Source organism: Bombina bombina, chromosome 5 (assembly GCF_027579735.1).
Source record: "Bombina bombina isolate aBomBom1 chromosome 5, aBomBom1.pri, whole genome shotgun sequence".
In the NCBI taxonomy this organism is placed as follows: domain Eukaryota; kingdom Metazoa; phylum Chordata; class Amphibia; order Anura; family Bombinatoridae; genus Bombina; species Bombina bombina.
Window position 1 is genome coordinate 667,448,550 of NC_069503.1, and position 24,792 is coordinate 667,473,341.

The 24,792-nt window shown below is 35.2% G+C and overlaps 1 protein-coding gene across 1 annotated transcript in view; it reads left to right on the forward strand.

Moving 5' to 3' along the window:
- The window catches only part of LOC128660672 (cadherin-6-like), a 519,409-nt gene that overhangs the window by 279,685 nt on the left and 214,932 nt on the right, over window positions 1-24,792 (forward strand). Inside the window, exon 3 of the mRNA XM_053714615.1 lies at window positions 17,986-18,347. Within this exon, the coding sequence (XP_053570590.1) occupies window positions 18,117-18,347 (231 nt within the window). The 5' untranslated portion in view covers window positions 17,986-18,116. The remainder of the gene's footprint in view (window positions 1-17,985; window positions 18,348-24,792) is intronic.

Consider the following 24,792-nt stretch of genomic DNA (forward strand, 5'->3'; position numbering starts at 1 on the left):
TTTAGCATTTAAAGTCTTCATTTCAAAGCTTTAAAAATAATGTATTAGGTGTTACTTATGCCAATTTTGAGAGGGGCCTGGAACCTTACTCCCTCACTTCCCATTGACTTACATTATAAACTGGGTTTCACTTTACAACGGTTTCGATTTACAACCATTCCTTCTGGAACCTAACCCCGGTGTAAACTGAGGGCTACCTGTATAATAAAGAAAACCATTTGAACTGAGAGTGCTGTCACTGAGCACTTCCTGGAGCTCCCTCTACTGGTTGCTTGTATAACTGCCACAGGAATGCTTCGGAGCCTTCTTCAGTATGCCTCATGGAAATTTCAACCCGTGAGACCAAAAAGGTAAAATAAAGTTTTTTATTGCACAGTGTATTTGAATTGTGAATCTTTAAAGGAGCAGCAAATTCAGTAGGTTTGCATAATCAGCAAATGCATGATAACAAGACAATGCAATAGCACTTAGTCTGAACTTCAAATGAAAAGTACATTTTTTTCGGACAAATTTCAGTTATCTTTATTTCCACTCCCACTGCATCATGTGACAGCCATCAGCCAAAAACAAACGTATATACGTATATTCTTTGTATTCTTAAACCTGCACAGTAGGAGCTGGTGACTCAATTAGTGTAAATATAAAAAGACTGTGCAAATTTTGATAATGGAAGTAATTTGGAAAGTTGTTTAATTTTGACTTGAGTGTCCCTTTAATTTTGACTTTCATATTCATTTAAAGGGACAATAAAGTATTATTTTCTTGCTGCAAATTAAAGTGCATTTTAATACATATATTACCTTTATTCATTCTGAGAAAAACAGATGTTAAGTGCTGAATAAAAAATTTTTTAATTTTCTTATGGAGCTTTATCATTGTCTACCAGAGTTTCTTTATCCGCCAGTAAGCAAATATGTCCCTTTAAAGGACCAGTCAACACATTAGATTTGCATAATCAACAAATGCAAGATAACAAGACAATGCAATAGCACTTAGTCTGAACTTCAAATGAGTAGTAGATTTTTTTATAACAAATTTCAAAGTTATGTGTATTTCCACTCCCCTTGTACCATGTGATAGCAATCAGCCAATCACAAATGCATATACGTATAGTCTGTGAATTCTTGCACATGCTCAGTAGGATCTGGTGACTCAAAAATGTAAGCATTTTTTTTTTTAATGGAAGTAAATTGGAAAGTTGTTTAAAATTACATGCTGTATCTGAATCATGAAAATATAATTTAACCTGAGTGTCCCTTTAATATAGAAACAAAGACACTAGGTAAGCGTCTCTTCATCTATCTCTCTATCTGGTGCACTGATGCATTTCAGAACTACTGTGCAAAGCCTATTCACCATCAAGTTTTGTTTAATTAAAAAGAGTATGAAAATATAATGTAGGTTATAGCAAGCGCCTAACGTGCAGTCAAGTTGCAAACCACAAACAGTTCCTACTCATGTAATCTTGCTTCCCTCTGTACAGTATATCTCAAGGGTAATAGCAATAAGACTTGAAATGTCAGCAATCACAGCATGAAGGGGAATAACGAGAGAGCTTTACTAACCAGCAGTAAATATTATTAGTCTGGTTACGCTTTTTCCTCCTGTTACATTGAATCTCTTCAATATTAAAAAGGGATCATGGTCTAATAAGCTGAATATAAAAGGAAAGTAGAAGAGTAGGTAAAAAGGTTAGATGATTTAAACCTTCAAACATGTAAACGAGTTTAACAAAATTCATGTAAAAATGTAGCATCTTTGTAGGATATTTAGAGGTTGATTTGTGGAACTTTAAAATATATTTGTTTTCCATCAGGATGGTCACACAAACACCGATGGACACACAAACATTCTCCATTAAAAAATGATTTTTTTGTTTCTGGCAAGAATGAATGGTTTAGATTTGTTTGTAGCATTTTCTTTTTGCAGGGGCATAACTGCAGGGGTTTTATAGGTCCTTCACCTCTAGGGGGCACATCTGTGCCCTGCAATCTGTAGTCACGCCACTCTTCCTGCATCATGTCTGGCTGCTGGCTCCTCTCTGTATTCTCCTACAAACAATGATCACAGTTTAATGAAAGTGTATGGGGTTACCCTTAGAATATAGTGGCATGGTTTCAGTAATTAATAATAATTTTGTTAATAGTTATGTCAGTATTTTTTTTATTTCATGGGTTACTATTCCAAGATTTTTTTTCACCACAGTTTTTAATGTTTCTTAAAGGGACCAGGAAGACAAAATTAAATAGTAATAATTCACATTTTTGTGAATTCACATTTTTGCCTCTTCCTTATTGAAACGAAGCACCTTTAAATGAGATCATACTGAGGTAGCTCAGCAGCGTGCACATTTATTAAACTTTGCAGTAAATTAGCGATGTAATACAAGCAGCCTGTAGAGGGAGCTTTAGAGTGCAGTATCTTCAGCTTCATATATAGAAGCAGGCGTATGTTTTGCGCACTATATAGCAGCAGTGTGTGTAGAAATATTATACAAGGACCATGAAGAGGGAGCTTTAGAAGGCAGTAGATTAAGCAGGTACATGATAAGTACATTTCACAGTTGTCCTTTACAATGTTGTTCTACTATAAATAATTCAAAGTCAAAATGTATTTTTATTATTCAGATAGAACATTTAATTTTAAACAACTTTCCAATTTACTTCTATTATCTAGTTTGCTTTGTTTTCTCACAACCCATTGCTGAAAAGTATACCTAGGTAGGCACAGAGGCAACAATAAACTTCTAGGAGCCAACTGCTGATTGGTGGCTGCACATATATGCCTCTTGACATTGGCTCACTTTATGTGTTAAGCTAGCTCCCAGTAGTGCATCGCTGCTTCTTCAACAAAAGCTACCAAAAGATCAAAGCTAAGTTAAAAATACAAGTAAATTCAAATTTTGTTTAAAAATGTATGCTTTATCCGTATCATGAAATAATAATTTGGGGATTTGTGTCCATTTAAGATACTTTTAAATAAACTCCTATTATTAAATTTTAGTGTCCTTTGTTGAAAAGCATATGTACATATCCTCAGCACCAATGCACTACCAGGGCTAGCTGCTGATTGATAGCTATGCACATTTGTCTCATGCCGTTGGCTCACCTGTTGTGTTTAGCTAGTTCACAGTAGTACATAGCTACATGCAAACAATAGTAGAGTAATGCAATGGTTTAACATATTAGCGCATTTTCTTTTGTCCCTTTAAACATTTTATGTTACAACCTTAACATTAAAGTTTACTGTTCCTTTAAAATATTATAATGAATACTTGAACATTCAAATGGACAAAATGGTGGGTGGATTTTATGACATGTGGCAGTAAGGGCCAGTGGTTCGCTCAGGACATGGGGGTCAATTTACTAAAGTGCAAGCGGACATGATACAATGTAGTGTATCATGTCCGCTGCACATCAATAAATGCCGGCAGCTGGTGCAATACTGCCCCCCTGCAGATTCGCGGCCAATCGGCCGCTGGCAGGAGTTGTCAATCAAATCGATCGTATTCAAACAGGTTGATTGTTGTCGGCCACCTCAGAGCAGGTGGACAGGTTATGGACCGCTGCTTCATAACTTCTGTTTCCGGCAAGATAAATTGATAAATTGACCCCATGGAAAGCTCTAGTTGTCACTAAGAGTGAGCACAACAGGCTCAAGTGAAACAAACCAGGTATTAATAGAGATCAATTGTGACATAGGAGAGCTGAAAATGTATATTTCTAAAAATAACATCTAATATACAAAAGCAGGAGAAAAAATACAGCTTTTTTGTTTTAAAAATGTTGTGTTGAAGTAAAAAAAAAAAACTGCATTTGGTTTAAAGGTTACTGTATTCTTTGTAAACACTGGTCAATTATTTTTATATTGGTATAGTTTGAATAGTTAAGGCAACTGAGCATTTCTCATCATTTAAATTAAAGGACACTTTCAATAAAATATCTAAACTGATTAAAATATATATAACAGTAGTCTTTAGACATTTAAACCCCCTTAGATATTTTTATGTTCCACACAGACTTGTTTGGACAGACTCTTTAATTACGTTTTATATCTGTCCCTAATTATTCTCAGCTGGAGAGTGAGATAACAGGAAAACAAGTTTAAACATGGGGTCCCATTACTTTATAGAAACTCAGTCAAATTTAAAAAAAAACAACAATTTTTCAGAGTTAAAGGGACAGTCAACACCAGAATTGTTGTTTAAAAAGATAGATTATCCCTTTATTACCCATTCCTCAGTTTTGCATAACCAACATTGTTATATTATTATTCTTTTCATCTCTGTGATTAACTTGTATCTAAGCATTTTCTGACAGCCCCCTGATCACATGACTTTTTATTTATTATCTATTGACTTCCATTTTAGCCAATTAGTGCAGTGTCTGCCACAAGCGTGATCACAATGTTATCTATATGGCTCACATGAACTAGCTCTCCCCTGGTGTGAAAAGCAAATAAAAAAGCATGTGATAAGAGGCAGCCTTTAAGGGCTTAGAAATTATCATATGAGCCTTCCTAGGTTTAGCTTTCAATTAAGAATACCAAGAGAACAAAGCAAAATTGGTGATAAAAGTAAATTGAAAAATTGTTTAAAATGACATGCCCTATTTGAAACAAGAAAGGTTTTTTTGGACTTGACTGTCCCTTTAACATTGTACTCTCCTTTAGTTTTTTGCACTTTAAATAGCCGCTTTTGCTTGTAGAAACCACCACCTACACTAAAAATATGAATAACAAATTCTATGTAGAAAATCTAATAGGAGACAATAGCGCTAATTAATCTGCCAGTGGGGACAGATGAGAAAGAGATTTTTGTATCTGAAGTAGTTGGCTGTGCTAATTTAACTCCCCAGCCATCATTAGTATTTAATACCTAACTACTGCATTTTTATACATAGATAACATTAGCAGGCCTGTTTTACATGCAAGTTCAGACCGTTTTTATGGGTATGTCCTTGAGAACAACAGGTGATGGTTTTAATTAGCACAACCAGGGTTTCAAGTACACAAATAAACATGAAGGATTAATTTACCATACATTTAATACTCTCCAGTAGGTATAACAAGACATTTGAAACACATTAAGGGGAAACGAACGTTATAGTACAGTGTCGCTTTAAAGGAACACTAATGTCAAAATTAAACTTTCATGATTTTGGATAGAGCACACAATTTGTAAACTTTCTATTTCACTTCCATTATCTAAATGTGCACAATCTTTTTATATGTATGAGGCACCAGCTCCTACTGAGTATGTGCAAGAATTCACAAAATATACGTATATGCATTTTGTGATTGGCTGATTGCTGTCACATGAAATAAAGAAATCTATTAGTCATTAGAAATTCAGACTAAATGCTTTTGCATTTTTATTTATTATTCATTTAGTGATTCTGCATTTTCGTGTATTTAGTGGTCCTTTAAATTACAGGAGAAGGGGATTAAATAAATAAAAAATATATTGCAATTCATTTTTAACGAAACATAGTTAAACATTGGTTAGGCTACTAAAATACTGCTGTCTTTCATCTTGATGTCCTATGTAAGAGGCTTATTAAGGTTAAAGGGACAGTATACACTCATTTTCATATAACTGCATGTAATAGACACTACTATAAAGAATAATATGCACAGATACTGATATAAAAATCCAGTATAAAACTGTTTAAAAACTTACTTAGAAGCTGTCAATTTGGCTCTGTTGAAAAGGTAGCTGGAAAGCCCATTGCAAGTGGTAAATAAGACACTCCCCTCCTCCCCCTTCTTTTGCATATGAAAAGACCCTTTACACAAACAGGAGCAAGCTGGAGTAGGTAGTCGAGCGTATTCACATAAAACTTTGGGGCTTGGTTAGGAGTCTGAAAATCAGAGCAATGTTATTTAAAAATAAGCAAAACTATACATTAATTAAAAAAAACAACTTTATGGGCTATATAAATAGATTATCTACAAAACATTTATGCAAAGAAAAAATGAGTGTATAATGTCCCTTTAATACCAACTATGGGGTTAGTCAGAATTGTGCACTTGTTTTCAGTAAATAATGATTTTAGAGCATCTGCAGGTTGTGTCAGTGTTTTCACAATCCAAAAATATTTCTGCCTTTAATACCGTTCAAACTAGGAATTGCTACTTCCCATAAACAGCACAAAATCTTTATTTACATTGTTACTCTCCCAATTGTGTAATTCAAAAATTAGTGGGTGCGTTTGGTGATAACCTCAGGTTGAAGTGTTTATATGTTGATTGATCCCTTTAAACACACACCACACACACTCTTATACAATACACACACCACACACTCTTATACAACACCCAGACAAACACAACACACACACTCTCATACAAAATACAGGCACACACCACACACACTCTTATACAACACACAGACACACATCACACACACTCTCATACAAAATACAGGCACACATCACATACGCTCTTATACAACACACAGACACACCACACACACTCTTATACAACCCACAGACACACATCACACACACTCTCATACAACATACAGACACACCACACACACTCTTATACAACCCACAGACACACCACACACACTCTTATACCACATACAGACACACATCACACACACTCTCATACAACACACACACACACACACTACACATGCTCTTATACATAACACACACTCAACACACACTCTTATACAACACACACACTCTCATACAACACAGACACACCACGCACACTTTAATACAACACAGACACACCACATGCACTCTCATACAGCACACACACAAGTCGCAAACCAGTAAACATGGTGTTGTGACCCAGCAATGGGTCCGACCCGTGGTTTGAAGAACCCTGCTATAAGGAATTTGAACATTGGCACTATCAGTATAGTAGGCATTTGTGTTTCTTGAAGTATGGGTTTAGCTAATTTATATTAGTTTAAACGTGATAATTGCTACTATTTCTAACGTTTAATTAATTGAACAGGCAGCGTTTGTAGATGTTTGGTGATGCTGCTTCCTAATGTTATCCAATCTGGCAGGGCGATTCCAGTGTGATTTGCACATATGAGTAACAACTGTTACTTTGGAGTATTTTTAGGATACTCTGTAATAAGTGGAAAGGTGTTGGTGCTTAATAAGTGCTTTAATCTGAGGAATTTACTAAGGGAAAATAGCTATGTACATGTGTCATTAAATCAAGAATTTGATTGTGATCAGGAAAACAGGACACATAACCTCAACATTTTCTTTCCTGATTCAGATAGAACATACAATTTTAAACAGTTTTCCAATTTGTTTTTATTATTAAACTTGCTTCAATCTCTTAGTATATTTTGTTAAATGAGCAGCAATGGACTACTGGGAGCTAGCTTAACACATCTGGTGAGTCAATGACAAGAAGCATATACGTTCAGCCACTAAGCAGCTAACTCCCAGTAATGCATTCCTGCTCCTGAGTCTACATAAGTATGCTTTTCAACAAAGGATACTGATAGACAAAACAAATTTAATAATATAAGTAAATGGGAAAGTTGCTTAAAGGGACACATCTTTGAATAGAAACATATTTGCAATATACATGTATTAGCAAAAATGCTTCGTGTTTTAGCACTGTTTTATTATTAACTATTCTCTCTGCACATGCATGTAGATATTCTCAGTGCACCAGCATTTTAAATACTGCAGCTGCTCAGAGGCTTTTATCATGTCAGCAATTAATAATTTGAGCCATTACCAGATGGAACAAGCACCTTAGGCTCTGTGAGCAAGTTTTGAGTTTAAAATGCTGGTGCATGGTTCATACATAAATATGCTTTTGAAACAGCTATAGCTTTTATTAGAAGCATTTTTGCTAAAACATGCATATTACAATAATGCTTCTATTCAAAACCGGCTATAATGTCCTTTTACAATTGTATGCTCTCTCTGAATCATGAAGCATAGGACTATTTTTCACTGAATTGATTATGATTGCATTGACACTGTTAACTCGCAGATAATTATTAAATTACCCTCAAACTGGAAACCGATGCTGTATTTAATAATAATGCTTGTTAAAGAGACAGTCTACACCAGATTTTTATTGTTTTAAAAGATAGATAATCCCTTTATTACCCATTTCCCAGTTTTGCATAACCAATACAGTTATATTAATACACTTTTTACTTCTGTGATTATCTTGTATCTCAGCCTCTGCAAACTGCCCCTTTTTTCAGTTCTTTTGACAGACTTGCAGTCTAGCCAATCAGTGCCTGCTCCCAGATTACTTCATGTGCACGAGCACAGTGTTATCTATATGAAATATGTGAACTAACACCCTCTAGTGGTGAAAAACTGTTAAAATGCAATCTAAAAGAGGAGGGCTTCAAGGTCTAAGAAATTAGCATATGAACCTCCTAGGTTAAGCTTTCAACTAAGAATACCAAGAGAACAAAGCAAAATTGGTGATAAAAGTAAATTGGAAAATTGTTTAAAATTACATGCTCTATCTGAATCATGAGTTTATTTTGGCCTAGACTGCCCCTTTAAGGGTTTTTTATATATGACTCCAAATTCTTATCTGCTTGCAGAGCAATACAATTGTTTAGTGAAAACACTTAAAGGGACATAATACTCTTATGCTAAATCACTTGAAACTGATGCAGTATAACTGTAAAAAGCTGACAGGAAAATATCACCTGAGCATCTTAATGTAAAAAAAGGAAGATATTTTACCTCACAATCTCCTCAGCTCAGCAGAGTAAGTTCTGTGTAAAAAGTTATACTTCACCTGCTCCCAGCTGCAGGTAAAAAAAATAAAAAAAATGAAGAAATGAACAGCAGCCAATCAGCATCAGCAGTATTGAGGTCATGAACTCTTTTACTGTGATCTCATGATCACAGTAACTTAACTAGCTTAACTAGCTTTCATAGTAAGCTTCCTTTACCTGATTGGTGAAATAATATGAGAGTTCACGAGGCTCATCCTTTCAGCTCTCCCAGGACAGACACACTAAAATGCTGCTTAGAAGTCCTTTACAATAGGAGGTGGCTACTGAGGAACTTTTGAGGTAAAATATCTTTCATTTTTACATAGAGATGTTCAGGTGATATTTTCTAGTCAGCTTTTTACAGCTATGCTGCATCACTTTCAAGTGTTTAAACATTTGGGTATTATGGCCCTTTAACATTTCCATGAAAATTATTTAGATATCACACTATCTACCCTCTATGTCTCCAGGACAGGGGCATACATCCAGGGGTCTCAGAGGTCTCGGCCCACACCTCTAGGGGGCCTATTTGGCCCTCCAATCAGTTGTGACATCACTACATGGGGCGTGGTCACGTAAAGACAGCTGTATCATGTTTTGCTCACTTTTTGCACCCTGCAAAACATAAGCGTAACATGTAATGGTTTGCCTTTACAATATGGCTGCACAATAGCTTCTCCTCTGTAGCGGACTAACCAAATGGGAAGGATTTCTCAAGTAACAAAGAAGCAGCTCTTTTTTTGTCCTATGTAAACTGGTTCAGCTTCTGCTTATCCCAAAACAGCCAGAAAAGGTGCTGTTGAAAAGGAAGACCCCTCCACAGCCTTTGCTCTGGGGCCCAGTGAGATCTAGTTACACCCCGCAGCATGAGAAAGCCTTTTGAACTTCAATATCTATCTCTGATGAAATACATAATGAAACAGATGCTTTGAAGTGTGACTGTCCTATTGTTCATTATATTATATATGGTGTTGTTAAAAGATGGCATAGATGACAGACAAATAGAAGATAGATAGATTATATGTAGAATATATTCTATGTAGGTGATCAATAGATATTAATATCTATTTATCTATTAATATATCTATTTATCTATTAATATCTATCTATATATATATATATATATATATATATATATATATATATGTCTGTGTGTCCCTCTATGTAGCTATAATTTGCTCTTACTCTATGGGGCAAATTTTATACTGTTGCTTTAAGAAGTAATTTGTGAGTGAAGTGTCTGGTATGGCACTGAATATTCTGGATGCAGCTGAATTTACTGATAACAATTCGACAAGGGCTTTTAGCATGATTGTGAAGCAGTATATCAAAAGTTCATATCATCTATCTTTCTAGTAAATAGTTCATACACTTCATATACCGCAATGATTATTTTATATTTTATTTCAAACCTATTTAACCGATCATATTGCATCTCAAATACTCATTATTGCTCACCATGTTCTCAGGCAATTGTTACTTATTTGAGAAATATGAATCTCAGTGTCTTGAGTCTGCAGTGCACGTGTATCTTTTCCTCGGGTGCTTTTTCCAGGTCTGAGATATCGTCTTTGTGTTTCCGTCTTGATTTTGGATGGATCTGTCATCCTAGAATGACATGGACTTTTTCTTATTAGCACATCCAGATTTTTTTTTTTTTTTTTTGGGACCCAATCATTATTAAGCATAACTTTTACTGGGTCACACTTTCTTCTCAATGGCAACATTATATATGTATCTCTATTACAAGCAGAATACTTTATAGTCTTGAAAAAACCACACACATTAATTTTCATTGCCAATATATTCATATTGATTTTTCATATCCTATCTACTGTATATTTAGCAGCGAGTTAGCAGCACCTGCAAATGAAGAGGACAAGTAAATTAACTAGATTTATTAACCTATAAAGCACTTGCATTTATAATTGAGCCACTGTTCCTGAAATCCTTTATATATAATTATTTCTGAATAACATTCACCGAGAAAAGCAAATGGACAGACTGAAGGTATTAGCATGCGCTCATCATATCAATTTTATTAGAACTATAAAGAGCGTTGTTTTTTCTTCTTCCGTGTGGATGAGTACATTATTAGAAGTGTGCTTTATATCATGTAACCTGAATAACTTCAGAAGCCAAAGATGAGTTGAAATAAATTCTCATATTATTCTACTCTTCCGTGTACATTATAAATATCAGTCTTGTCACATAAGTATTCTTTTCTTCCCTCGTGTAATTAGGAAGCTTTTTTTTTCTCTGTTACTTAATCTACTTAATCTACAATAGAGGTAGCAATCTATCATATTTTAAAATGTTTTGAAAGTGGACATTAAAAAAGCAGAGACGTTGATCTAAATTACTAATTAGAAAGCTTGCTGCACTCAGCAAAGGCCTGAAGCTGATTAGTCAGATCTAGTCAAATAAAAAGCAGATGTTTTTCTTGGGAAAAGCTTAGCTAGATGTTTCTGTGCTAGAAATACAAGCGCTATTGCAGTTGTTTCTGTCATAGCCATTAATTGGTAGCTTCTAAAAGGACATTCTGCTGTTCCTGTGGATACGGTAACCCTTGTCTTCTGTCTCATTTTCCAATCGCTTGGGCAGATACTTGACACTTGTTACCTTTGCCTGCATTCAATTACAAGGTTGTTTGAATGCTAAGGGCATGTGCAATAGTAATGCTAGCAAATGAATAAAAGCTATAACTGAAAAACATGTAAGTAATATAATAATCTATAATAAACTTGCAAATATAGTTCTCTCTCCATAGGTAATATATATGTATGCCCACCTATATCTATATATTACAGCTCATAGTCGTATAGTACAGTATGTGGTTCAATTTACTCATGCATAGAGATCGTACTGTCTTCTTTTTCCTGTAATTGTGCCTATGAGAATTGAGCAGCATGTATTAATGTCAAGGTGGATATAATAGGGCAGAGATAGAGCGAAGAAGTGAAAATGCAATAGAGCTAGTGGGAATGATCAGGATCATGCAGTGCTAGACAATCACATATTGTGGATCCTGCCATTTCTGACAGATTTAGGATGACCCTCTAGATGGGTGACAGGTTAGAAGAGATAAAATAATTATGAGTTTGAAATGGATGCTGGGAATTTATTTTATTCAACATCGGAAGATCTTTTTAATTTCTTTTTATTGGAAAATGCTGTAAGTATTCAGTGTTGTTTAGCAGCGCCAGTGTTATTAGTTATTCATGATATTATATGATTATCATAACATAGCAAGGTGTTTAACTATAGGTATTAGAAATGAAACTAGGGCATATTACACTTTTCCATGCAGTGCAATCTTTCTACATCAAGTTTCCGTGTTTCTGAACTATGTTTCTTGACATTTAAAGGGACATGAAACCTCAATTTTTTTCTTTTATTATTCAGATAGAGCATACGATTTTAAACAACTTTCCAACTTACTTCTGTTATCAATTTTTCTTAATTCTCTTTGTTATCCTTTATTAAAGAAGCAACAGTGTACTACTGGGTGCTAGCTGTACACATCAGTAAGCCAATGACAACAGGCATATATGTGCTGCCACCAATCCGCAGCTAGCTCCCAGCGTCTGAGCCTACCTATGTATGCTTTTCAACAAGAGATACCAAAAGAACAAAGCAAATTAGATAATAGAAGTAAATTGGAAAGTTGTAAAATTGTATGTTCCATTTGAATCATGAAAGAAAAAATTAGGGTCCCTTTAAGTGAGCTTTAAGTTACTGAGATGTTCTATTTGAATTTTTACATTTTTTCTGCATGAATGCAGCTCATGAATTAACACAAACCTATATAACTTACGTTAATCCCCACTCTGCACGTCACCTTGATATAGAATGAAGAAATGCACATACAAGTATAATGTCAGTTCTGTGGCATTTATAAAAAGGGATATTCTGTTTAAAGGGATCGTAAACACTTTGTAGCATAAAATGCTTACTATAAACATTACATTAGAATAAAATGTTGTAACTAGGGGGCCGATTTATCAATTTCTGGTGGACATAATACTCTGTAGCCTATCATGTCCGCCAGACATCTCTGAATTTAACAGTGCACAAGCAGTTCTAGTGAATTGCTTGCGCAATGCTGCCCCCTGCAGATTCACGGCCAATGGGCCTCTAGCAGGGGGTGTCAATCAACCTGATTGTATGGGATCGGACAGATTGATGTCCGCAGCCTCAGAGGCGGCAGACAAGTTAAGGAGCAGCGGTCTTTAGACCGCTGCTTCTTAACTCTTGTTTCCGGCTAGCCTAAAGGCTCGCGCGGAAACGGGGGTATTTGGCCCCATTCGGGCCATGATAAATCGGCCCCAAAGTGTTTAATTATGTGTGGTTAAAAAAAATCAAACAGTCAAAACTTTGCAATATACTTTCATTTATTTTGCCCACTTATCCTGTTATTTAAAGGAACAGTTAACACCTTTGTGATTTTAAAGTAAATGTTTAGTTATACATAATGAAACAACTTTGCAATATATTTTTGTTATTTATTTCATTATTTATTTTGCCCCCTTTTAATGTAATTTATCTATGCAAATTGGATTTATCAGACAACAACTGCAAAACAATCTATTACTAACTTTATGACAGTGGCTAGCCTTGTTGTCTGAGGACTAAAACCCATACTGGCTTCTCCAAATAAGGCAAATGGTGTGCAGAGCTAGCCTGTTAAACAATAATTGCTGTAAAAAGGATGTTAATATGTTTAAAAAATTTTTTATTGTATTTAAGAGTTTTTAAATTCTGAGAGCACATGGAAGCCTTCAAAAGTCAAACCCTGCAACATATGCTATGTGTTACTTAAAGGGACAGTCTACACTAAAATATTTTTTTTTTTTTAAAGATAGATAATGCCTTTAATACCCATTCCCCAGCTTTGCACAACCAATATTGTTAGATTAATATACTTTATAACATTCAAACCTCTAAATTTCTGCATGTTTCAAAGGCTCTATGGACAGCCTCTTAATCACATGCTTTTGTATTTGCTTTTCACAACAGGATACTGCTAGTTCATGTGGGCCATATAGATAACGTTGTGTTCACGTCTGAGAAGTTATTTAGATTCAGCACAACACAGTACTAACTGCAAATCAATAGATAATAAAAAAAGTCATATGATCATGGGGCTGTCATAAGAGGCTTAGATACAAGGTAATCACAGAGGTAAAAAGTATATTAATATAACTGTTGGTTATGCAAAATTGGGGAATGGGTAATACAGGGATTATCTATCTTTCAAAACAATAAAAATTATATTGTAGATTGCCCTTTAACCCCTTCATGCCATTATGTAAAAATGCATATTGTAATACCTTTATATGCAAGATAGAACACATTTTAATAAACTTCCATATGCTTTCTAGAAAGACATCGTTTATGTTTCTGGTGGTGAGCAGCTGATTCCAAAGGGTCAGCTGTGCACAAAGTTGTGTTTCCTTTTAATGCTAATGCTGGAATAAACATCTATAACTAATTTTAACTTGTATAATCACTGCTCTTAAAAGGGATACAAAGGTTAAAATTGAAATGTGCATTGGTTTTACATTTTAAATAGAAGAATTCTTGCAGTATACTTCCATTTGCTATAACACTGTGCCTGCTTAGAGAGCTGGTGAGGTGTGTCTTGGATCTGTGAAGACTTAGGGCCAGATTACACGTGGAGGACTGATTAATGCTCCCGCTCAATCGTTAATTGTGCTAGAAGCTTTTTGCGCACATCGTGTTGTGTTAGTATTACAAGTTGAAAGAAACAGTTTTCGCTCGCGTGTTTACCCGATGGGTGTAAAAAAGACAAACTTAGAATATTGTGTGCGTGTTAACATATTCCCCCATAAAAGTCAGTGGAACAAAAAAGGTGGGGAAAAAACCCAATACCCTGCTCACACGCAAACCCAATCACATATTCTCAAGTGCACATAGAATAGATACATATTTCTATATGTATCTGATGGTATTTTAATATAATATATATCTATACCTATAAATATATATATATATATATATATATATATAGAGAAGAAAGTAAAATGTGTTCACTCAGTATACTGGGTAGACACAAGTGATACTCTATAGTTGGCGCTAGTCAGTATTGTGTATGGTATAGTGGCAGCTATATAAGACAAGTACTGGTTGAGATGTGAGGTCCCAGTCAGTAAGTGAAAAATGTGTATACAAGAATAGATACAGCGCCTATATATCCATTTAAAATATGGGTGGTGTATGGGAATATGAGTGAAAACTAGAGCTGATTATTAGAAAAATAATAGCAATTAAAAGAATATTTAAAAAATATAAATTATTAGAATCAATTATGCTTGAAGAATGATGAATAGATTATGAAACAGTGTTCATATGAGTCTTTAGACAATATATAGTCCGTAGTAAATCTTCATAAGCAGTTGGTATCAGTAAATAGATGGTATGTAATACCCTTACCAGATAATACCTCAATCTGATGAGGTAAGTATGCCGCACTGGGGGTATATACAGATGGTAGAATCTTCTCCTTGTATTCAGATGTGGTGCCTCTTGGGTTTTCGTGAGCCTCCTGGAGTATGCAGGGATATGTTTCTTGTTGTAGATAAATCCCTTGTACTTCCTTTATGTTGGTAATTAGCCTCTTGGAGTACCTTTTCTGTCTTGGTATACACTACATTTATACTGGACAGACGGTCAGGTAGAGTGCGTTGCCAGCTGTTACCAAGCTTCCATCAATGCTGCCTGGTACAGCAGGGTTTTCTTTATACAGAGACAGACGCCTGTCTGCACAATACACACAAGTGTTTCTCTCCTAGCTCTTATACCTCTGTTACAAGTTCTACCTGGAAAAGTGGAGTGGCACCTAGAACCAACTGGGTGCATACAGGCAGGCTGACATTCAGGACCAGCAGTCAGTACGCTGGGGGTCTAACCCGGGAGGACCTGTGGGTGGGTCAGATGAGGTAGATGGAGTCAGCTGTGTGTCGTCTGGTGAGCCGGATCGCCACTGTGGAAGTCCAAAGGGCTGTGTTGTTTATCCCAAAAGGGTAGCTGCTCACACGATCAGCCTTGTTTCCAAACGAGTTTCCAATATCAGTGTATGGAACAAAGGGATAAAAACCAAACTGGGTATAACCACTGCAAACTGTGGTAATATTAAAAAGGCACAGAAAACCGGGTCTGTCTAAAAACAAGTATTTAATTGCTACGCGTTTCTCAGTCCGTAAAGGACCGTTTCCTCAGGCATATCCAGGTAGAACTTGTAACAGAGGTATAAGAGCTAGGAGAGAAACACTTGTGTGTATTGTGCAGACAGCGTCTGTCTCTGTATAAAGAAAACCCTGCTGTACCAGGCAGCATTGATGGAAGCTTGGTAACAGCTGCAACGCACTCTACCTGACCGTCTGTCCAGTATAAATGTAGTGTATACCAAGACAGAAAAGGTACTCCAAGAGGCTAATTACCAACATAAAGGAAGTACAAGGGATTTATCTACAACAAGAAACATATCCCTGCATACTCCAGGAGGCTCACGAAAACCCAAGAGGCACCACATCTGAATACAAGGAGAAGATTCTACCATCTGTATATACCCCCAGTGCGGCATACTTACCTCATCAGATTGAGGTATTATCTGGTAAGGGTATTACATACCATCTATTTACTGATACCAACTGCTTATGAAGATTTACTACGGACTATATATTGTCTAAAGACTCATATGAACACTGTTTCATAATCTATTCATCATTCTTCAAGCATAATTGATTCTAATAATTTATATTTTTTAAATATTCTTTTAATTGCTATTATTTTTCTAATAATCAGCTCTAGTTTTCACTCATATTCCCATACACCACCCATATTTTAAATGGATATATAGGCGCTGTATCTATTCTTGTATACACATATATATATATATATATATAGATGATTATATATAGGTAAAGATATATACAGATATATATATAGCAATTATATTTAGAAATATGTAGAACATATTCCCCTATGTGCAGAACATAGGAATATGAAATATTTACAGTAAATACACCATAAAACTTTATTAAATATGAATATAGCATAAATATGATTTTACGTGTTTCCATTTGCAAAGGGCTCCATTGCGCTTCTATATATGTCTATATATGTGTACATATGTATTTAAGTGTTTATATGTGTATATATGTCTGTAAATATACATATATACACATATAAATCCATATATATATCTTTAGAGATGTAAAAAGAATTAACCTTTGTCTGCCTTTTGAGATCTCATATCTTTGAGGCTTTATAACTTTTGTGTGCAATATTTTATTTTAATAATTTTTATTAGACGGTGTTATTATGGGTGTAAATGTACTTTGTAATGTATTTTGAAGTGTTTTGTGCATTTTTTTGTTTTGTGAAAAACAATAAACCTGAGCTCTGAGAATGCGATAATTATTTTATTGTAAATCGATAGCGATCGCATTTACTTGCAGCTTGTAATATCAGCAGTAAACCCCACAAGTGCAAACACCAAGGATAAACCCCTTATTGTTCATGTGCAACCGTTGGAGCTCCACTTGTAATCCTGCCCTTAATCTGTGTCATACAATCCATTGCTGGCTCTTTGAGAAGGTGTGGTGTTTGAATGCTGGCACATGGGGTACTTGCAACATATGTGCATATGCCCCTTAAAAGCAGTAATAACTTTTAATAGAAGCTTTTTTGCTAATGGGAAAATTTAGCAAAAATGCTTCTATTTAAATGCACTCATGTACATTTCAATTTTGACCTTTCTGTCTCTTTAATATGCACAACAGATATTTGGTAGTTTATAGCCTCTTTAACAATAACATGCATTTCTTTAAAGAAAGATGAATTGCTTAGTTTTCCTATCATTTTCATCAGTGTTATTAATAAAAAGAATATGGATTAATGAATATTACTTATTATATTAAGTTTACGTGGTTATTCTTATGAAATATATGGCATTGCTTTTTAAACGTTTTGAGCTATATTTTGAGACGTATACTTAAACTAAATCACCCTGAAATTCCTTTTTAATTTATTTATTTATTTATTTATTTTTTAAAAAGCTTATGCATTATTTCATTTTCAATCATTTTTATTCATGCTGTGTTTGTGCATAGTTCTGCAACGTTATATTTTCCTATTTTTGTGTGTACAAATACAAGTATAACTTTTAAGGTCGCTAATGCTAAAATATATTTTCTGATGGATTTTTTTTTTTTTTTTTCAAGATATCCACTGAGACCCAGAAATGGAACAGCAGGAAGATTGATGCTGAATACAGTGGAAGAACTAACCTACTTTATGAATTAAAAAGATTTCATACGTATATGCTTTCAGTTCACATCTATATTGAGACACAATGAGAACTTTCAGTTGCTTGTTTCTTATATTCTGTGTTAGTCTGCCCCAACAAAGCATTGCAACTCCACTGCCAGAAAGGACTAGTACTACCACCCAACCAACAATAGCCACTCAGCAGCTTTATGACGAAAATGAGAAGGAACGAAGTCGCTCTAAAAGGAGCTGGATGTGGAATCAATTTTTTCTGCTTGAAGAATACACTGGAAATGATTATCAATATGTTGGAAAGGTATATTTTTTAAAATATATATTTAAGCCACCAAAATATTTTATTATTTATATTATTATTATACTTTATTTATAAAGCGCCAACAGATTCCGCAGCACTCTCCATGGGTATAATTTGTTTAAATAAAACAATGATACAAAACTTGTAAGAGACAAGACAAAATTTGACAAGCAAATACAGGAGGAATTGAGGGCTCTATTCCTGTGGGGACTTTTAATCTAGAAGGGTAGGAGGGTGAAAAGCACGAGGTAAGGACTGCAAGGGTGAGAATGATGTTAATACAGAGGTAGATGAGGGCAATTATTAGGTAAGTGGAATTCATTTGTTACTCATTTGTGTGGTGGTCATCCCTTATATGTCTTTAGGGAGCGTTTAAAAGAAGGCAGATCAGGTAAAGGTCTGACAGTGCGAAGGAGAGCATTTTAGAGGGTAGGTGCTGCGCAAAAAAAGTCCTGCAGTCTAGTATGGGAAAATGTGATAATCGAAGATGCAAAGAGATTGTTGGATCTTAGTGAGCGGGCTGGAGTATATTTGTTGATTTACATATATCTGCTAATTGAAGTACTCACAAAGTCCTTAATTTACCATTACTTTAACTTAGTAGTGTGTTTAGTTTTGATGGCGCCAAAGGCACTAGGAAATCCGCAACCCATCAAATTCCCCACTCCCAACAGTTTTATTATTGTCACAATTGGTGGTCAGATATTTATGGGTCATGCATCCTCTCTAGCCAACCAGAGGATCATTGCTTTTTGATACAATTTACAAATAAAACATTTGAAGAGCCTAGAAGTGGGAAGGCAACCCGCTAAATTCTGCTGTCCTAGTTGGCCTAATACAAAATACGACCATTATTGCACTACTAATGAAATTTAAACCGTAGTCCAAAACCACCACAGATATAAAAATAGTTTTTACAAAAGTTTTTGTTTATAAATTAGCTATTGGCTTTAAGACATGCACATTAAAGGGATATAAAACTGTGCTCCTTAAAAAAACAAAAAACAAATATGTTTAATCAAAGTAAACATAAAAAGAAACAGCAAACAACTTACTTATTTTTTTGCAAAATGAGCACTTAGCATTTCTCATTATATTCACTGCCCTCGTGGAGACGAGAGAATAGACATCTTTTGTACCAAAAGGGACATTTCAGTAAAAATGTAAATGCACATAGATGAATTACATCTTTGAATAAAAAAATATTTGCAATATACATGTACTAGTAAAAAAAAAAATACTCTGATGAAAGATATATCTTCAGCCTCTCTAGATTTACTAACCTCACAAGCATCTCCAGCTTCACAAATATATTTCCACATAACTGGTTCACCAATGATATAAGAGATGAGTGATGTTTAGCTAGCTGTGGATTCTTTGCCCACTGCATAGTAAAGCAGGGAGACATTTCCACTAAACCCTAAATACAAAATCTACTGTGACCTCTGTATAAATAGCTTTCTGCAAAAACAATAAAGATTTCTTCAAGGGTCAGCAGTTTTTAATTTCCTGAAGGTTTGTCCACTTTCTATTTCTCACTAATCTGAAGGTGATGTAGAAAGTAGTCTTCAATTTAGGAATAAGGATTATACCTTTTCCTGCCCTGGCCAATCTTTCTGCCATTATAACTCCACCCTTACATTGGTCATTGACAATCTGGCCCTACCTACCATAGCTCAGAAATCACACTCTCATCCTCAGCCCTGGCATACTCCTCTGACACGGTACCTACGCAGATGTTCCCGTACTGCTAAAGGGGACACTGGAGAAAATATCGGAGTTCAGCTGACTTTCTTCACGACAAGTTCATCTTGAACTCCTACTATTCTGCCCTTAATCTTTATAAGCAATAATACTTCTCTACTCTCATCTCTACTCTTTCTTCTATCTTAAAACGTCTGTTTTCCACTTTTAATACTCTTCTCCGCCCACCCCCACCTCCTAATACAACTTTTCTCTCAGCTCAAGATTTTGCCAGCCACTTCAATAACAAAATTGACTCCATCAGATATTAAATCAGCTCTCAACATACTACCAATTCCCCATCCCTTCAAAAGCTACAATCATCCAAAACCCAAATAGCCATACATTTAGCTCTTTTGCCCCTGTTACCGAGGAAGAAGTTTCTGCCCTTATACTGTCCTCCCAAATCACTACCTGTCCACTTGACCCCATCCCCTCACAGCTACTCCCCTCCTTATCTTCTTTACCCCTAAACTCACACACATCTTCAACCTCTCCCTCAGCACTGGTATATTTCCCTCATCTCTAAAACATGCACTGGTCACACCTATCCTCAAAAAACCTTCTCCTCTATCCAACCTCCCCATCCAACTCCCGTCCTATTTCCCTACTCCCTCTTGCCTCAAAGCTTCTTGAAAAGCTAGTATATGCAGGTCTATCCAATTTCCTTACACTAAACTCTCTTCTTGACCCACTAACCTTTCCTAACTTTATTGCTTTCCCCTTGAACCCCTTAGAATGTAAGCCTATGAGCCCAGCTGTTTGTAGATCGCCTTCATAAGAGCCGACTACAACAGTGCAACTCTCAGCAGGGCCCTCTACCCATTTGATCCCTATAAATGTTATCTTGTATACCGCCTATGCTTATAGCGCTGGGGAATCTGTTGGTGCTCTAAAAATAGCTGATAATAATACCAGATGACCCTGATTCAGAAACCTAACTTTAAAGGGACAGTTCACCCAAAAAATGTCTCCCCTTTAAATTGTTCCCAATTATTAATTTTACCTGCTGGAGTGTTTTAAATTGTTTACAAGTAGCTCCTTTACCCCTATTTTGGCATTTGAAATAGCCGATTTAGCCTGTGGTATCCCAACCTATACTGAAAGTTTCTATACTGGAGTATATTCTATTGAATAGCCTAAGTAAACACAGCCAGCTGAAGAGATTACACTTTCAGTGGGGGGCATGATAGTTAAGTAATAAAATGATCATTGCATTCCATTGTTCTCTCTAAGTATTAAGCTTTGGTTTTCTAAACAAATATAAGATAAGGAAGCAAGTCTGTGTACATAAAATTGATAACATAATGAGATCTGATATTACCTGAAGCTCAACCCATTGTAATAGGCTGTGGTTTAAAAGCACAAAAGCAGCTACTTCATATACACAAATAAACTGAAAAATGTAATTTCTCATAAATTTTATTCTCTGCAGCTGGTATAACAAGTCATTGAAAATACATTCATATAAAAACAATTTTACAGTGTACTGTCCCTTTAAGGTACATTAAAGACCTCTTGCTTTTGTGTAAAAATTGTGCTTTGTTCCACCCTCCCTGGAAAGGCTAAAAAGAAAATTCTGCAGCCTGCAAAACCTAGGTTAGAGATTTTTGTTTTCAGCTTCTCCAGAGGTGTTGAGAGGATGCCTTAACACTGTAGAATATCATAATCAGTAAATGACAATGCAAATAGCACTCAATTTGAATATCAAAATGAGTAGTAAATTTCCTTCAGACAAATGTTAAAGTTCTATTTTTCCTACCTCTGTATCATGTGACAGCCATCAGCCAATCATAAAATGCATATATGTATATACTGTGACTCTTCCACATGCTCAGTGGTAGCTGGTGCCTCAGAAAGTGTGCAAATTAAAATATTGTGCACATTTAGATAATGGAAGTGAATTGTCTCAATTGTGACATTTTATTTTTAACTTTAGTGTGCCCTTAATGGGCTCCTTTGGAGCTTTTGCAAATTACTATATACATTTGTATACAAATGATCCTATTGACATTGTATAATTCAAATGTTTATATAGAAACAAATATAAACATTTAAATATTAATTAGATTATTGCATGAATATTTATATGTAATATTTGTTTAAAGGAATAGTCTAGTCAAAATAAAACTTTCATGATTCAGATAGAGCAGGCAATTTTAAGCAACTTTCTACTCCTATTATCAAATTTCCTTCGTTATCTTGGTATTTTTATTTAAATTTAAGCTAATGAGCCACCCCATTTTTGGTTCAGCACCTGGTTAGCGCTTGCTGATTGGTGGCTACATTTAAAAACCAATCAGAAAATTTTACCCAGGTGCTGAACCAAAAATTGGCCTGCTCCTATGCTTACATTTTGCTTTATCTTTTTCAAATAAAGATAACAAGAAAACAAAGAAAAATTACTAATAGGAGAAAATTAGAAAGCTACTTAAAATTGCCTGTTCTATTTGAATCATGAAAGTTTAATTTTGACTAGACTATTCCTTTAAAGGAACATTTTCATTTTTCTTTTCAAAATAAAATGTCTTACATGAATTTAATTTTCATTTAGAAAGAATAAATGAGGCCAGTATTTCTTATTTGCAATAAATATGTTGCAGCATTCATTCCAACCTTTTATTTAAAGGGCCATTGTCGTGAAATATTGGCATGCTCTTATTTGTTCAGAGCATTTAATTTAATCACTATTTACCCAGCAAATCTATGTATATAACCCCTGCTGGTCCACAGTGGAAACTACCAATCGGTAGCACTAGTCAGTGGCTGCTCCGCTCAGGACCAGCAGTTCTTGGTGGCACCAAAGCTGTACTTTACTTATGTATTTAAAACATAGATTTGCCGGATTTTAGTGATAAAATGACATGCACTAATGAATGAGAGCAGGTGAATGTTTTCACTGCAATTATTATAGTTTGCAATGCATACTATATGAATTTGCCAATTTCTTGTTTAATTTATGTTCATGAGTTTGAACTATGTTCCTTTGTTGAAAGAATCTAATGAGAGAGATGTAATTCACCTCTATGTTGGGAATTATAATCACCTGTGCCACTTCTTTCAAACATATGGAGACTGTAACCCATGACATGAAGATTAGTTTGTGCTCTCTTGGTGAAGAACGTGTGTAAAGCATTCTCTATAAAGTAAAAAAAAGATGCATAAAGGAACTTTATCAGACCCCATTAAATTTTATATCCCACCCAATGAATAATATATTTACAGTTGCACTGAGACTGCTTATTTACCATTATGAATATTTAGAGGAGGTCTGTTACCAGCTGCAATGCTGAGTTTGAATATGGAATACAAAAAGCTCACTGCCGTATTCATGAAACATTCAATTTTTGTTTAAAATTGTGTAGTTTTTGACAAGGTTGCAGCCTTGAAACAACCTCATTATTCCACCTTAATAATGTTGTTGTTGTTGTTTTTTTTTTTTTTAAAGCAGTGAACTTTTGATATATGGAGAATTAAAAAGATGTGAATATTTAACTGACACAGATCCCTATATTAGATGACACAGCATAAATATGACATTAACTTAAGACCTTGTGCAGTGCAAGGCAATCACTTTTTAGCACATATAAAATGGAAATTGATTGAGTGGAAAGCATAGGAGAACAAATTGCCTCATCTTTGTTATGGCAGACAAAATAGCACTTGAGGATTGGAAATGTTAGGTGACAAATAGTTTTTTACAATTTACAAAGTACAGTTCACATTTAAGATGGTAATTTAGATTGAATCTGATATGGATGACTAGCTTTGACTTGTACTGAAGGTAACAAGAAAGAAAACATATAGTTATATTGTAATCCTCTGAAATTCTTGTTACCTGACACTCCTGGTCCCCATTAAATTCCTTCTGTTGGACAAAATGACTTACAAAACAGAGACTGTCTATAAATATATGTTCTCAAGTGTAAATGTTTTTACAGTCATTTGCAGACTTTGCAGATTTTCATCTCCACGGTCTCGTCTGACCGGGGAGATTGACAGCTCCTGCCCACGCGTGATTGGCTGTGTGCGGGCAGGGGGTGGCAATGCACAAGAGCTCAAAATAGGTCTCTTGTGCAATACTAAATTCCAGCAGCAGAATTCAGCCGGCCAGAGGTGAGCTGCGGTGGACAGGAATGCATATGTACACCCCTGTTCACCATCACTTGATAAATCAAGCCCTAAGCACTGAGATGCAGTCCTAATTCACTGTCACTCTCCTTTAATGTTTTCCCAATTATCCATTTTCCGAGATTGAGCAATTTAAATGGTTTATAAATAGCTCTTTTACCTTTATTTTATCGTTTAAATTAGCTGTTTTTTGCTTGTTGTATCCCCACCAATACTGGAAGTTTCAATACTTATGTAAGCAAGAAGGTTTAGAAATAATCACGCCGGGGGGCGGGAGAGTTGCTAAAATGTTAATTTTTCATTGTTCTCTCTAAGGGTTCAACATTCTAAAGGTCTCTGGGCTGGCAAGATTATTTAAGAATACTCTCCAGTACATCTATTTCCCTAGTGGAATGATCTAATGCAATTTTTAACCCCGAAAACAGGGTGTCTCGGTAAGGGGTGTATACTGCATTTCTGTATGGGGAGGAGATGCATACATTACAAAAGTGCACAATAGAAATTCCTCAGTTTTTTTATAAATAAAATGGGATGAGCATGGGCCTTTCATGGGCTTATATGTAATTGTCTC